This window comes from Oncorhynchus nerka, linkage group LG9a (assembly GCF_034236695.1).
Source record: "Oncorhynchus nerka isolate Pitt River linkage group LG9a, Oner_Uvic_2.0, whole genome shotgun sequence".
Classification (NCBI taxonomy): domain Eukaryota; kingdom Metazoa; phylum Chordata; class Actinopteri; order Salmoniformes; family Salmonidae; genus Oncorhynchus; species Oncorhynchus nerka.
Window position 1 is genome coordinate 5213912 of NC_088404.1, and position 17497 is coordinate 5231408.

A 17497-nucleotide genomic window follows, 5' to 3' on the forward strand; every position below is an offset into this window, starting at 1 on the left:
ATAGAATGAATAGAACCTGTAACCCTGGTAATATGACTGGTAAATAGAATGAATAGAACCTCTAACCCTGTTAATATTACTGGTAAATTGAATGAATAGAACCTCTAACCCTGGTAATATTACTGGTAAATAGAATGAATAGAACCTCTAACCCTGGTAATATGACTGGTAAATAGAATGAATAGAACCTCTAACCCTGGTAATATTACTGGTAAATAGAATGAATAGAACCTCTAACCCTGGTAATATGACTGATAAATAGAATGAATAGAACCTCTAACCCTGGAAAATAGAATGAATAGAACCTCTAACCCTGGTAATATGACTGGTAAATAGAATGAATAGAACCTCTAACCCTGGTAATATGACTGGTAAATAGAATGAATATAACCTCTAACCCTGGTAATATGACTGGTAAATAGAATGAATAGAACCTGTAACCCTGGTAATATGACTGGTAAATTGAATGAATAGAACCTCTAACCCTGGTAATATGACTGGTAAATTGAATGAATAGAACCTCTAACCCTGGTAATATTACTGGTAAATAGAATGAATAGAACCTCTAACCCCTGGTAAATAGAATGAATAGAACCTCTAACCCTGGTAATATGACTGGTAAATAGAATGAATAGAACCTGTAACCCTGGTAATAAGACTGGTAAATAGAATGAATAGAACCTCTAACCCTGGTAATATGACTGGTAAATAGAATGAATAGAACCTCTAACCCTGGTAATATGACTGGTAAATAGAATGAATAGAACCTGTAACCCTGGTAATATGAAAAAGGTAAAAGTCATATATTAGGGTTAGAACTTCTACAGTAATTACTGCACTAGGGTTAGAACTTCTACAGTAACTACTACACTAGGGTTAGAACTTCTACAGTAACTACTGCACTAGGGTTAGAACTTCTACAGTAACTACTACACTAGGGTTAGAACTTCTACAGTAACTACTACACTAGGGTTAGAACTTCTACAGTACCTACTACACTAGGGTTAGAACTTCTACAGTAACTACTACACTAGGGTTAGAACTTCTACAGTAACTACTGCACTAGGGTTAGAACTTCTACAGTAAACTACTGCAGTAACTACTGCACTAGAGTTAGAACGTCTACAGTAACTACTACACTAGGGTTAGAACTTCTACAGTAACTACTACACTAGGGTTAGAACTTCTACAGTAACTACTACACTAGGGTTAGAACTTCTACAGTAACTACTGCACTAGAGTTAGAACTTCTACAGTAACTACTGCACTAGAGTTAGAACGTCTACAGTAACTACTACACTAGGGTTAGAACTTCTAAAGTAACTACTGCACTAGGGTTAGAACGTCTACAGTAACTACTGCACTAGAGTTAGAACGTCTACAGTAACTACTACACTAGGGTTAGAACTTCTACAGTAACTACTACACTAGGGTTAGAACTTCTACAGTAACTACTACACTAGGGTTAGAACTTCTACAGTAACTACTACACTAGGGTTAGAACTTCTACAGTAACTACTGCACTAGAGTTAGAACGTCTACAGTAACTACTACACTAGGGTTAGAACTTCTACAGTAACTACTACACTAGGGTTAGAACTGCTACAGTAACTACTACACTAGGGTTAGAACTTCTACAGTAACTACTACACTAGGGTTAGAACTTCTACAGTAACTACTACACTAGGGTTAGAACTTCTACAGTAACTACTGCACTAGGGTTAGAACTTCTACAGTAACTACTACACTAGGGTTAGAACTTCTACAGTAACTACTACACTAGGGTTAGAACTTCTACAGTAACTACTGCACTAGAGTTAGAACGTCTACAGTAACTACTACACTAGGGTTAGAACTTCTAAAGTAACTACTGCACTAGGGTTAGAACTTCTACAGTAACTACTGCACTAGAGTTAGAACTTCTACAGTAACTACTACACTAGGGTTAGAACTTCTACAGTAACTACTGCACTAGAGTTAGAACGTCTACAGTAACTACTACACTAGGGTTAGAACTTCTAAAGTAACTACTGCACTAGGGTTAGAACTTCTACAGTAACTACTACACTAGGGTTAGAACTTCTACAGTAACTACTGCACTAGAGTTAGAACTTCTACAGTAACTACTGCACTAGAGTTAGAACGTCTACAGTAACTACTACACTAGGGTTAGAACTTCTAAAGTAACTACTGCACTAGGGTTAGACCTTCTACAGTAACTACTACACTAGGGTTAGACCTTCTACAGTAACTACTGCACTAGGGTTAGAACTTCTACAGTAACTACTACACTAGGGTTAGCACTTCTACAGTAACTACTACACTAGGGTTAGCACTTCTACAGTAACTACTACACTAGGGTTAGACCTTCTACAGTAACTACTACACTAGGGTTAGACCTTCTACAGTAACTACTACACTAGGGTTAGAACTTCTACAGTAACTACTACACTAGAGTTAGGACTTCTACAGTAACTTCTACACTAGGGTTAGAACTTCTACAGTAACTACTACACTAGGGTTAGAACTTCTACAGTAACTACTACACTAGGGTTAGAACTTCTACAGTAACTACTACACTAGGGTTAGAACTTCTACACTAGGGTTAGAACGTCTACAGTAACTACTACACTAGGGTTAGAACTTCTACAGTAACTACTACACTAGGGTTAGAACTTCTACAGTAACTACTACCCTAGGGTTAGAACTTCTACAGTAACTACTGCAGTAGGGTTAGAACTTCTACAGTAACTACTACACTAGGGTTAGAACTTCTACAGTAACTACTACACTAGGGTTAGAACTTCTACAGTAACTACTGCACTAGGGTTAGACCTTCTACAGTAACTACTACACTAGGGTTAGAACTTCTACAGTAACTACTACACTAGAGTTAGGACTTCTACAGTAACTTCTACACTAGGGTTAGACCTTCTACAGTAACTACTACACTAGGGTTAGAACTTCTACAGTAACTACTGCACTAGGGTTAGACCTTCTACAGTAACTACTACACTAGGGTTAGAACTTCTACAGTAACTACTACACTAGAGTTAGGACTTCTACAGTAACTTCTACACTAGGGTTAGACCTTCTACAGTAACTACTACACTAGGGTTAGACCTTCTACAGTAACTACTACACTAGTTAGACTTTAGAACTTCTACTAGGGTTAGTAACTACTACACTAGGGTTAGACACTTCTACAGTAACTACTACACTAGGGTTAGACCTTCTACAGTAACTACTGCACTAGGGTTAGAACTTCTACAGTAACTACTACACTAGGGTTAGAACTTCTACAGTAACTACTGCACTAGGGTTAGAACTTCTACAGTAACTACTGCACTAGGGTTAGAACTTCTACAGTAACTACTGCACTAGGGTTAGAACTTCTACAGTAACTACTGCACTAGGGTTAGAACTTCTACAGTAACTACTACACTAGAGTTAGAACTTCTACAGTAACTACTGCACTAGGGTTAGAACTTCTACAGTAACTACTGCACTAGGGTTAGAACTTCTACAGTAACTACTGCACTAGGGTTAGAACTTCTACAGTAACTACTACACTAGGGTTAGAACTTCTACAGTAACTACTGCACTAGGGTTAGAACTTCTACAGTAACTACTGCACTAGGGTTAGAACTTCTACAGTAACTACTGCACTAGGGTTAGAACTTCTACAGTAACTACTGCACTAGGGTTAGAACTTCTACAGTAACTACTACACTAGGGTTAGAACTTCTACAGTAACTACTACACTAGAGTTAGAACGTCTACAGTAACTACTACAGTAACTTCTACAGTAACTACTGCAGTAGGGAACATGGTTACAGACGGCCATCTAAAAGAATGCTGGGGATTCGGGGCAACAGTCAAAGTAATCCATCTCTTTTGATATAGAACCATAGATGTTAGACTGTAAAACAGTTCTTTGCTCAGCTGTACTGCTATTTGTATTGTAGTCACTCTAAGGCTAACGCAGGCAGAGTATTTCTCCCAGCTCAGAGAGAGAGAGTGACATTTAGGTAGGTCCCTCCCTGTCAACTGAGTCTGAACGGAACGGATACACCCCTGGATGCCCTCCTTCAGTTTCCACAAGCCGAGGCCAGCTGTCCTGACGGGAGGCTGGGGGCGGAAGGGCCTAGGCTGTGTGTATGAGGGAGGGAGGTTAACACAGAGAGAGAGAGAGAGAGAGGGATGGAGGTAACAGAGAGAGAAAGAGAGAGGGAGGTTAACAGAGAGAGAGAGAGAGAGAGGGAGGTTAACAGAGAGAGAGAGGGAGGTTAACAGAGAGAGAGAGAGAAAGAGAGAGAGAGAGATAGAGAGAGGGGGAGAGGGAGGTTAACAGAGAGAGAGAGAGGGAGGGAGGTTAACAGAGAGAGAGAGAGAGAGAGAGGGAGGTTAACAGAGAGAGACAGAGAGAGAGAGAGAGAGAGAGAGATAGAGAGAGAGGGGGAGAGGGAGGTTAACAGAGAGAGAAAGAGGGAGGGAGGTTAACAGAGAGAGAGAGAGAGAGAGAGACAGAGAGAGAGAGAGAGAGAGAGAGAGAGAGGTTAACAGAGAGAGACAGAGAGAGAGAGAGAGAGAGAGGGGGATAGGGAGGTTAACAGAGAGAGAAAGAGGGAGGGAGGTTAACAGAGAGAGAGAGAGAGAGACAGACAGAGAGAGAGAGAGAGAGAGAGAGAGAGAGAGGAGGTACTGACTAACATATTCAATCTAAAGTGGAGTCCCAAGTCAGGCCATGAGGCAGAGACTATTAGGATGAAAGGAGAAGTTGAATAAAGCAACACTGTACTCTCTGGATGGATTTATCCATGACTATTGTCTTACTAAAACATACACCTGGGGTCAGTAAGGTTATTGATGGATTGAATAAACACCATTAGGATGTGATATATTGGTATATCACTTTAAGTATCCTGTACTTGTATTTTTTAAATCATGAAGAAATTACTGAGATTATGAGTGGGTCTACAGATCTTCAACGGAGCTTTAACTATTCTTCCATAATTGTCATGGACCAATCATATGGATTTGTGGTGACAAAAATGTTTTAGAAAATTGTTATTGATTTTGACTAACCGAATATTGTCTGTGAGCTTATTATTTTTTCCGTCAATAGTACAGAGTGAGCTAAATTGTTTCTATGTGTAAACAAGTCATACAACAATTCCTATGAATAATCATCCACCCGACCTCATATCTAAAGACAATTTATAGCCTTTCATAATTGTATTATCCTGACGAAGTTGTAGCATAAACAAGCAAGACAATCGAACATAAAGCGGTTCAATGCAACGCATCATAAATGGTCTGACACAAGTAGCCGAACAATTTACCATCACAGAGGGAATCCGGGCTCATCTCTATCAAAGTTGCGTCTCCAATCTTTCCCGTTAGTCGACTCATGTCACTCATGATGCCGAGCCCGTGCGGGTCGCCGGTCGGCCCGGTAAAAACAAGGAGGCTGGAGCGGGTACAAGGGCACTCTGTTCGTCTCAGCCCACGCCCTTGGCTACGGACTCACTTTAAGAGGGAAACGTAGCGCTACCTTCACACGACGAATGTTGAAACTGTGCTCAAGATACATCACCAAACCCACAACGTCCACTGAGGGAAAACTCGTCATTAAAGGGGAGGGGTTTGAATCCAACAACTCAGTCGGCGAACTGCTACTACAGCGGATGGTTACAGTACATCCTAATGATGATAGTATGATATTATTAGGTCTACTATATAGAATCATTGCAATTGTCATTTTTTAAAGTGGCAAAAAATAACATTTATATGACAGCATTTGCGATTTAATCTGCTTGGAAATGAATTGGCATTTACTTATTATATTCCACTTATTATATTCTAGGCTATATTCTAGGCTATTCTATTCTATTCTAATCCGGTTTTACTGTATTCTCCGGTTTTACTGTATTCTGCAATAGGCTACTGCGTTTACACAGGCAGCCCAATTCTGATGTTTTGCCAATTATTTGCATATCTGATACTTATCTGATCTTTCCCCTAATGAGTAAACAGCATAAAACCACTTGGAATCTGATCTTAATGATTTAAACCACCTCAAAATTGTGGATCCGAATCCTGATACTAACCCCATTCGCCATATCTGACCTCTGTCTGGAAGCTCAGGTCAGATTTTTTTTTTGCACGTGACCTGGCGTTACCGTGACAACCACCACAAAATTTTAATGAATAGTAACTAAGTTTCCATCCACAGTTTTTAATGTGACTAAAGTCATATTGTATTAAAACATATATATAACGACAGCTGTGATGGAAACAGGTAGTTTCGGTAAAATTGTATAAATGTCGACAGATATTTAGTTTGTTTTTTTCGACATGATGGGATTTCTTTTGTGTCTGTAAAATTATTTATGCGAGAAATGGTGGTGGAAGCGCAATAATAAATAACGAAGTCAACTTGGAATCACACGATGCCATGATGTGTGGTCTTCCCACTGTGACTTGGGAAACAATGCAGTTTATAAGGCTACAGATGCAGTATGATGAACTTCACAGGGTGGTGAAAGTGCACGGTGGCGATCTTGATGCTCCTTTACAATAAATATACAGGGTCTTATTCTGGTGACCAGATGATCGATGTCTGACGGCCCTTTCGACAAATACAAATAATTCTCACTCTTATCCATAATAATGTCATCGTGTAGAATAGCCTACACACACACACTGTATCTGCCAGCTGTTGGCTAGAAAGCAAGTGTCCAGACCAGAGGAGACACATTTGCTATTCAACGCACCAGTTTTTTGTGACAAAACTATCCGTAGAGTTGAAAATGCGATGGGAGGCACATTGAACTATCGATTTTTATTCGGTACATAACTTACATTTTGTGTGCACTATGTCATCACGTACTGATATACATTTTGTGTGCTCTACGTCATCACGTACTGATATACATTTTGTGTGCACTACGTCATCACGTACTGATATACATTTTGTGTGCTCTACGTCATCACGTACTGATATACATTTTGTGTGCTCTACGTCATCACGTACTGATATACATTTTGTGTGCACTACGTCATCACGTACTGATTTACATTTTGTGTGCACTACGTCATCACGTACCAAACATACCACTGGCGACAAAAATGCACATATTCCCTTATATGCAATTGTTTTTGAATATTTGCATGAAAAAAATCTGGTTGCCAATTTGATGGAAACCTAGCTAGTGATAGGACATGAGCATTTAATCTGTGTGCCCCTTCAAAGGCTACGGAATAATCTCATTATTATAATAATCTAATTTGCATACTCCTGGTGATAGAGGAGAAAGAACGTGAGGAGTTTGCGAATTTTGAGATTCCCCCTACATCAGCGTGAATGTGCCAATCGGATATGGGCCACATGTAAAAACTCAGTGTGGACAACCCAGAAGAAGAAAAAAGATTTGGATGTAAAATCCTGGTTGACAACTCCATTGTGTTCATGCCTCCTCCCAGAGAGCGCTCACAGGAAAGTCCTAATCCAGGCAATGCCTGGCCATTAAACCCCTACAATTATTTTAAAAATCAGATGTGGGTTGTTAGGGTGTGAACACAGCCTTTCATAAGGTCTTCGAGTGTTAAAGGTTTATTTATTATATATTATATTATATATATTATTTATTTTATTTTAAGGGTGGCTGTGTAAACAGATAAGTGAGAAATAGACAGGTTAGATTCAAGCAGGGATGTTTTAGTCCCACGAGGGCGGGAGATAAATGGAGGAGAATGAGCCGGTTTGGAAGCTGGATGTGTAGGCCTTGGCTGTGACAGGGCCTAGGTACTTCTTCCTTCTGTTGCTTAGCCTTTCATGGATGTGTAGGCCTTGGCTGTGACAGGGCCTAGGTACTTCTTCCTTTTGTTGCTTAGCCTTTCATGGATGTGTAGGCCTTGGCTGTGACAGGGCCTAGGTACTTCTTCCTTTTGTTGCTTAGCCTTTCATGGATGTGTAGGCCTTGGCTGTGACAGGGCCTAGGTACTTCTTCCTTCTGTTGCTTAGCCTTTCATGGATGTGTAGGCCTTGGCTGTGACAGGGCCTAGGTACTTCTTCCTTCTGTTGCTTAGCCTTTCATGGATGTGTAGGCCTTGGCTGTGACAGGGCCTAGGTACTTCTTCCTTCTGTTGCTTAGCCTTTCATGGATGTGTAGGCCTTGGCTGTGACAGGGCCTAGGTACTTCTTCCTTTTGTTGCTTAGCCTTTCATGGATGTGTAGGCCTTGGCTGTGACAGGGCCTAGGTACTTCTTCCTTTTGTTGCTTAGCCTTTCATGGATGTGTAGGCCTTGGCTGTGACAGGGCCTAGGTACTTCTTCCTTCTGTTGCTTAGCCTTTCATGGATGTGTAGGCCTTGGCTGTGACAGGGCCTAGGTACTTCTTCCTTTTGTTGCTTAGCCTTTCATGGATGTGTAGGCCTTGGCTGTGACAGGGCCTAGGTACTTCTTCCTTCTGTTGCTTAGCCTTTCATGGATGTGTAGGCCTTGGCTGTGACAGGGCCTAGGTACTTCTTCCTTCTGTTGCTTAGCCTTTCATGGATGTGTAGGCCTTGGCTGTGACAGGGCCTAGGTACTTCTTCCTTTTGTTGCTTAGCCTTTCATGGATGTGTAGGCCTTGGCTGTGACAGGGCCTAGGTACTTCTTCCTTCTGTTGCTTAGCCTTTCATGGATGTGTAGGCCTTGGCTGTGACAGGGCCTAGGTACTTCTTCCTTCTGTTGCTTAGCCTTTCATGGATGTGTAGGCCTTGGCTGTGACAGGGCCTAGGTACTTCTTCCTTTTGTTGCTTAGCCTTTCATGGATGTGTAGGCCTTGGCTGTGACAGGGCCTAGGTACTTCTTCCTTCTGTTGCTTAGCCTTTCATGGATGTGTAGGCCTTGGCTGTGACAGGGCCTAGGTACTTCTTCCTTTTGTTGCTTAGCCTTTCATGGATGTGTAGGCCTTGGCTGTGACAGGGCCTAGGTACTTCTTCCTTCTGTTGCTTAGCCTTTCATGGATGTGTAGGCCTTGGCTGTGACAGGGCCTAGGTACTCTTCCTTCTGTTGCTTAGCCTTTCATGGATGTGTAGGCCTTGGCTGTGACAGGGCCTAGGTACTTCTTCCTTCTGTTGCTTTAGCCTTTCATGGATGTGTAGGCCTTGGCTGTGACAGGGCATCTAAATCTTTTAAGGGGGGTGAGAAGGTACTTTATCCTTCCTAGGTATTTTTGTTTTGCTTAGCCTTTCATGGATGAGTTTGTTAGGCAGAGCAGCGAACAGTTTGGACTGTGACAGGGCCTCAGTGGTAGGGACGAGCAGGCCAGAGGTTCCTTCTGTTGCTTAGCCCTTTCATGGATGTGTAGGCCAACTGGAAGCCTGTGACAGGGCCTAGGTACTTCTTCCTTCTGTTGCGTTTGGATGAGTTGTAGGGGTTTAATGGCACATGGATGTGTAATCCAGACTGGAGATGACGCTTCCTGTGTGGCAGGGTTACTCATGCGGATGTTGTAGAGCATGAACCTGTGACAGGGCCCTAGGTACAGGGTTTTCCTTTTGTTGCTTAGCCTTTCATGGAGTTGTAGGCGTTGGCTGTGACAGGGCCTAGAGCAGTACTTACTTCTTCCTTTTGTTGCTTAGCCTTTCATGGATGTGTAGGCCTTGGCTGTGACAGGGCCTAGGTACTTCTTCCTTTTTGTTTTAGCCTTTCATGGATGTGTAGGCCTTGGCTGTGACAGGGCCTAGGTACTTCTTCCTTTTGTTGCTTAGCCTTTCATGGATGTGTAGGCCTTGGCTGTGACAGGGCCTAGGTACTTCTTCCTTCTGTTGCTTAGCCTTTCATGGATGTGTAGGCCTTGGCTGTGACAGGGCCTAGGTACTTCTTCCTTCTGTTGCTTAGCCTTTCATGGATGTGTAGGCCTTGGCTGTGACAGGGCCTAGGTACTTCTTCCTTCTGTTGCTTAGCCTTTCATGGATGTGTAGGCCTTGGCTGTGACAGGGCCTAGGTACTTCTTCCTTCTGTTGCTTAGCCTTTCATGGATGTGTAGGCCTTGGCTGTGACAGGGCCTAGGTACTTCTTCCTTCTGTTGCTTAGCCTTTCATGGATGTGTAGGCCTTGGCTGTGACAGGGCCTAGGTACTTCTTCCTTCTGTTGCTTAGCCTTTCATGGATGTGTAGGCCTTGGCTGTGACAGGGCCTAGGTACTTCTTCCTTCTGTTGCTTAGCCTTTCATGGATGTGTAGGCCTTGGCTGTGACAGGGCCTAGGTACTTCTTCCTTCTGTTGCTTAGCCTTTCATGGATGTGTAGGCCTTGGCTGTGACAGGGCCTAGGTACTTCTTCCTTCTGTTGCTTAGCCTTTCATGGATGTGTAGGCCTTGGCTGTGACAGGGCCTAGGTACTTCTTCCTTTTGTTGCTTAGCCTTTCATGGATGTGTAGGCCTTGGCTGTGACAGGGCCTAGGTACTTCTTCCTTCTGTTGCTTAGCCTTTCATGGATGTGTAGGCCTTGGCTGTGACAGGGCCTAGGTACTTCTTCCTTTTGTTGCTTAGCCTTTCATGGATGTGTAGGCCTTGGCTGTGACAAGGCCTAGGTACTTCTTCCTTCTGTTGCTTAGCCTTTCATGGATGTGTAGGCCTTGGCTGTGACAGGGCCTAGGTACTTCTTCCTTCTGTTGCTTAGCCTTTCATGGATGTGTAGGCCTTGGCTGTGACAGGGCCTAGGTACTTCTTCCTTCTGTTGCTTAGCCTTTCATGGATGTGTAGGCCTTGGCTGTGACAGGGCCTAGGTACTTCTTCCTTTTGTTGCTTAGCCTTTCATGGATGTGTAGGCCTTGGCTGTGACAGGGCCTAGGTACTTCTTCCTTTTGTTGCTTAGCCTTTCATGGATGTGTAGGCCTTGGCTGTGACAGGGCCTAGGTACTTCTTCCTTTTGTTGCTTAGCCTTTCATGGATGTGTAGGCCTTGGCTGTGACAGGGCCTAGGTACTTCTTCCTTCTGTTGCTTATCCTTTCATGGATGTGTAGGCCTTGGCTGTGACAGGGCCTAGGTACTTCTTCCTTCTGTTGCTTAGCCTTTCATGGATGTGTAGGCCTTGGCTGTGACAGGGCCTAGGTACTTCTTCCTTCTGTTGCTTAGCCTTTCATGGATGTGTAGGCCTTGGCTGTGACAGGGCCTAGGTACTTCTTCCTTCTGTTGCTTAGCCTTTCATGGATGTGTAGGCCTTGGCTGTGACAAGGGCCTAGGTACTTCTTCCTTCTGTTGCTTAGCCTTTCATGGATGTGTAGGCCTTGGCTGTGACAGGGCCTAGGTACTTCTTCCTTCTGTTGCTTAGCCTTTCATGGATGTGTAGGCCTTGGCTGTGACAGGGCCTAGGTACTTCTTCCTTCTGTTGCTTAGCCTTTCATGGATGTGTAGGCCTTGGCTGTGACAGGGCCTAGGTACTTCTTCCTTCTGTTGCTTAGCCTTTCATGGATGTGTAGGCCTTGGCTGTGACAGGGCCTAGGTACTTCTTCCTTCTGTTGCTTAGCCTTTCATGGATGTGTAGGCCTTGGCTGTGACAGGGCCTAGGTACTTCTTCCTTCTGTTGCTTAGCCTTTCATGGATGTGTAGGCCTTGGCTGTGACAGGGCCTAGGTACTTCTTCCTTCTGTTGCTTAGCCTTTCATGGATGTGTAGGCCTTGGCTGTGACAGGGCCTAGGTACTTCTTCCTTCTGTTGCTTAGCCTTTCATGGATGTGTAGGCCTTGGCTGTGACAGGGCCTAGGTACTTCTTCCTTCTGTTGCTTAGTTGCTTAGCCTTTCATGGATGTGTAGGCCTTGGCTGTGACAAGGCCTAGGTACTTCTTCCTTCTGTTGCTTAGCCTTTCATGGATGTGTAGGCCTTGGCTGTGACAGGGCCTAGGTACTTCTTCCTTCTGTTGCTTAGCCTTTCATGGATGTGTAGGCCTTGGCTGTGACAGGGCCTAGGTACTTCTTCCTTCTGTTGCTTAGCCTTTCATGGATGTGTAGGCCTTGGCTGTGACAGGGCCTAGGTACTTCTTCCTTCTGTTGCTTAGCCTTTCATGGATGTGTAGGCCTTGGCTGTGACAGGGCCTAGGTACTTCTTCCTTCTGTTGCTTAGCCTTTCATGGATGTGTAGGCCTTGGCTGTGACATGGCCTAGGTACTTCTTCCTTCTGTTGCTTAGCCTTTCATGGATGTGTAGGCCTTGGCTGTGACAGGGCCTAGGTACTTCTTCCTTCTGTTGATACAGATCACCTCAACATCCTAAAATAGCCTACTGCTTTTTTTTTTGCATATGAAGTTACAGTAGTATCTATAGGCTGCTTTGTTACCTTCAGCACATCATTATAGCTCAGAACTACACCAACAAGTCTTCTGTTGATCTAGTGAGGTATTTACATCCAAAAGGGAAATATCACAGACTATTATGACATTGTCAAGGCAGCAGTGTCAGAATGGAAAGCAGCAACATCGTGCATTCACTGTTTGTTACAACTTTAAAGGGCGCTGAAATATCAGAACGTGACTGAGAGAGTTCCTCCTCAAAACACACACACACACACTGCTCTCTCCCCCTCAACCCAGAAACATCTGTCCGCCTGCCCTCTCCCAGCCACATCTCTGTTCAAGACGCTCCCGTCCCGTCTGGTCAGATGTAGTACCAGTTGGCTCCCAGAACCCTTCAAGTGGTCTGCCCGGTCCCTCGGACTTATAATTATCCTTCCAGGCTGGGCGCGGCAACAGGCAGAAAATACATCTGCTTATTTCCTCTGACCACTTTTCCTTACAGCCTCATGCCTCTCCTCTGCCTCAGCGTTGTCATTATATTGACATTTTAGTCATTTAGTCTTATCCAGAGCCATTTACAGTTAGTGCATTGATCTTCAGATAGCTAGGTGAGCCAACTACATATCACAGTAGTCAGTACATTCATCTTAAGATAGCTAGGTGAGCCAACTACATATCACAGTAGTCAGTACATTCATCTTAAGATAGCTAGGTGAGACAACCACATAGCCCAGTAGTCAGTACATTCGTCTTAAGATAGCTAAGTGAGACAACCACATAGCCCAGTAGTCAGTACATTCATCTTAAGATAGCTAGGTGAGCCAACTACATATCACAGTAGTCAGTACATTCATTTTAAGATAGCTAGGTGAGACAACCCGATATCACAGTCACAGTGTCACAAGAAGCAGACCAAGGTGCAGCGTGGTTAACATATTCCTTTTTATTTGAATGTCGCCAACAAAAACAATACGACCGTGATGCTTAACAGGGCTAGGATGCCTCTAACAAAGTCAACTACCCACAAAGAAAGGAGGGAAAAAGGGCTGCCTAAGTATGATTCCCAATCAGAGACAACGATAGACAGCTGTCCCTGATTGAGAACCATACCCGGCCAAAACATAGAAATAAAGAAACATAGAAATCAAAACATAGAATGCCCCCCCCACATCACACCCTGACCTAACCAATCAGAGACAACGATAGACAGCTGTCCCTGATTGAGAACCATACCCGGCCAAAACATAGAAATAAAGAAACATAGAAATCAAAACATAGAATGCCCACCCTAATCACACCCTGACCTAACCATATAGAGGAATAAAATGGCTCTCTAAGGTCAGGGTGCGACAAATAGTCAGGACATTTTTCCTCAATAAAGACGTTATCAGCAAAGTTAGTGTTAGTAGGGAAAGAGAAGTATAATTATATATATATATATATATATATATATATATCTACAGTATCTGTATTTTTTTCTCATGCGGAGGGTGTAGGTTTGGGTTGGGTGTGTTCTGTTGCTGTTACCACTACTTCTTTAGACTTGGGAAGTCCAAATGAATGGTGTCGCCTGTAATAACAGGGCATCGGGTGGTCCCACTTTGACCCAGTTTTTTGATTAAAGAGGGGCATGGAGAAGATGAGATGTCACTTCATGGTATAAATACACATGTATGCCTTCTGATTAGGTAGAAGTCATATCTTCAAACACCGTCTCAGAAGGCCAAGTCATGGAAACTGGGCCGATGTCTGAACCGTAACGTACCTGTTGTAGACTGGGCCGATGTCTGAACCGTAACGTACCTGTTGTAGACTGGGCCGATGTCTGAACCGTAACGTACCTGTTGTAGACTGGGCCGATGTCTGAACCGTAACGTACCTGTTGTAAACTGGGCCGATGTCTGAACCGTAACATACCTGTTGTAAACTGGGCCGATGTCTGAACCGTAACATACCTGTTGTAGACTGGGCCGATGTCTGAACCCAAACATACCTGTTGTAACCTGGGCCAATGTCTGAACCCAAACATACCTGTTGTAGACTGGGCCGATGTCTGAACCGTAACATACCTGTTGTAAACTGGGCCGATGTCTGAACCGTAACGTACCTGTTGTAGACTGGGCCGATGTCTGAACCGTAACATACCTGTTGTAAACTGGGCCGATGTCTGAACCGTAACATACCTGTTGTAACCTTGAATAGTAGACTAGCCTATATTTATGCTGTTATTCACAACCACAATCCATCCCGATGTCAAAGGTCGGCAGCAGAGCAAGAGAGAGCAATAAAAAAAAACATAGGTCATAGGTCATAGGTCTAGTGTTAATGTCAATGTGGCCTTGTGACATCATTGTGTAACAGGTAACATAGGTCATAGGTCATAGGTCACAGGTCTAGTGTTAATGTCAATGTGGCCTTGTGACATCATTGTGTAACAGGTAACATAGGTCATAGGTCATAGGTCACAGGTCTAGTGTTAATGTCAATGTGGCCTTGTGACATCATTGTGTAACAGGTTTACCAAACACGGTGTTTGAGTTCCTTGCTTTAAGGACGGCCCTAATTGTTAGCTACGCTATCCCTGATGCAGTAAAAAAAATAATGTTTCAACATAAAATAATGAGAGTAACCTTTATGGTACATATGTTAGAGTGCGAGCCCATTCCATCTCTTTGTCTGTGTGAATTGTTTGGTTTTACTCACAAGCCAGTGTTCTGGGAGAGCGCCATGCATCTCCTTCACCTACTAGTTAGCTGTACATGAAAAAGACATCGTTATGAGTTTTTCGTTTGCATTCTTTGGCATAACTTTGTGAAGGTCGTTCACATTGGTGATTGATTATTTGAGTAAATTTCGGTTAAGTGTAGACCTTACCGTGAAATGCTGTCTTACAAGCCCTTAACCAACAGTGTAGACCTTACCGTGAAATGCTGTCTTACAAGCCCTTAACCAACAGTGTAGACCTTACCGTGAAATGCTGTCTTACATGCCCTTAACCAACAGTGTAGACCTTACCGTGAAATGCTGTCTTACATGCCCTTAACCAACAGTGTAGACCTTACCGTGAAATGCTGTCTTACAAGCCCTTTAACCAACAGTGTAGACCTTACCATGAAATGCTGTCTTACATGCCCTTAACCAACAGTGTAGACCTTACCGTGAAATGCTGTCTTACATGCCCTTAACCAACAGTGTAGACCTTACCGTGAAATGCTGTCTTACATGCCCTTAACCAACAGTGTAGACCTTACCGTGAAATGCTGTCTTACATGCCTTTAACCAACAATTCAGTTCAAGAAGAATTAAGAAATATTTACCAAATAGACTAAAGTAAAAAATAGTAATAAAAAGTAACACAATAAGAATAACAATAACGCGGCTATATTCAGGGTGTTACGGTACAGAGTCAATGTGGAGGCTATATACAGGGGGTACCGGTACAGAGTCAATGTGGAGGCTATATACAGGGTGTTACGGTACAGAGTCAATGTGGAGGCTATATACAGGGTATTACGGTACAGAGTCAATGTGGAGGCTATATACAGGGTGCTACGGTACAGAGTCAATGTGGAGGCTATATACAGGGTATTACGGTACAGAGTCAATGTGGAGGCTATATACAGGGTGCTACGGTACAGAGTCAATGTGGAGGCTATATACAGGGTATTACGGTACAGAGTCAATGTGGAGGCTATATACAGGGTATTACGGTACAGAGTCAATGTGGAGGCTATATACAGGGTGCTACGGTACAGAGTCAATGTGGAGGCTATATACAGGGTATTACGGTACAGAGTCAATGTGGAGGCTATATACAGGGTGTTACGGTACAGAGTCAATGTGGAGGCTATATACAGGGTGTTACGGTACAGAGTCAATGTGGAGGCTATATACAGGGTGTTACGGTACAGAGTCAATGTGGAGGCTATATACAGGGTATTACGGTACAGAGTCAATGTGGAGGCTATATACAGGGTGCTACGGTACAGAGTCAATGTGGAGGCTATATACAGGGTATTACGGTACAGAGTCAATGTGGAGGCTATATACAGGGTGTTACGGTACAGAGTCAATGTGGAGGCTATATACAGGGTGTTACGGCACAGAGTCAATGTGGAGGCTATATACAGGGTATTACGGTACAGAGTCAATGTGGAGGCTATATACAGGGTGCTACGGTACAGAGTCAATGTGGAGGCTATATACAGGGTATTACGGTACAGAGTCAATGTGGAGGCTATATACAGGGTGTTACGGTACAGAGTCAATGTGGAGGCTATATACAGGGTATTACGGTACAGAGTCAATGTGGAGGCTATATACAGGGTGTTACGGTACAGAGTCAATGTGGAGGCTATATACAGGGTATTACGGTACAGAGTCAATGTGGAGGCTATATACAGGGTGTTACGGTACAGAGTCAATGTGGAGGCTATATACAGGGTATTACGGTACAGAGTCAATGTGGAGGCTATATACAGGGTGTTACGGTACAGAGTCAATGTGGAGGCTATATACAGGGTATTACGGTACAGAGTCAATGTGGAGGCTATATACAGGGTGTTACGGTACAGAGTCAGTGTGGAGGCTATATACAGGGTGTTACGGTACAGAGTCAATGTGGAGGCTATATACAGGGTGTTACGGTACAGAGTCAATGTGGAGGCTATATACAGGGTGTTACGGTACAGAGTCAATGTGGAGGCTATATACAGGGTGTTACGGTACAGAGTCAATGTGGAGGCTATATACAGGGTATTACGGTACAGAGTCAATGTGGAGGCTATATACAGGGTGTTACGGTACAGAGTCAATGTGGAGGCTATATACAGGGTATTAAGGTACAGAGTCAATGTGGAGGCTATATACAGGGTATTACGGTACAGAGTCAATGTGGAGGCTATATACAGGGTGTTACGGTACAGAGTCAATGTGGAGGCTATATACAGGGTATTAAGGTACAGAGTCAATGTGGAGGCTATATACAGGGTATTACGGTACAGAGTCAATGTGGAGGCTATATACAGGGTATTACGGTACAGAGTCAATGTGGAGGCTATATACAGGGTGTTACGGTACAGAGTCAATGTGGAGGCTATATACAGGGTATTACGGTACAGAGTCAATGTGGAGGCTATATACAGGGTATTACGGTACAGAGTCAATGTGGAGGCTATATACAGGGTGTTACGGTACAGAGTCAATGTGGAGGCTATAT

The 17497-nt window shown here is 43.4% G+C and overlaps 1 protein-coding gene across 2 annotated transcripts in view; it reads right to left on the reverse strand.

The window, feature by feature from the left end:
- Positions 1-5603, reverse strand: part of LOC115120451 (anoctamin-5-like) — a 76601-nt gene extending 70998 nt beyond the window's left edge. For both annotated transcript variants that reach the window (XM_065022220.1, XM_065022219.1), the window contains exon 1: positions 5346-5603. In XM_065022220.1, the coding sequence (XP_064878292.1) occupies positions 5346-5424 (79 nt within the window). In that variant the 5' untranslated portion in view covers positions 5425-5603. The remainder of the gene's footprint in view (positions 1-5345) is intronic.
- Between the last annotated feature and the right edge of the window lie 11894 nt (positions 5604-17497).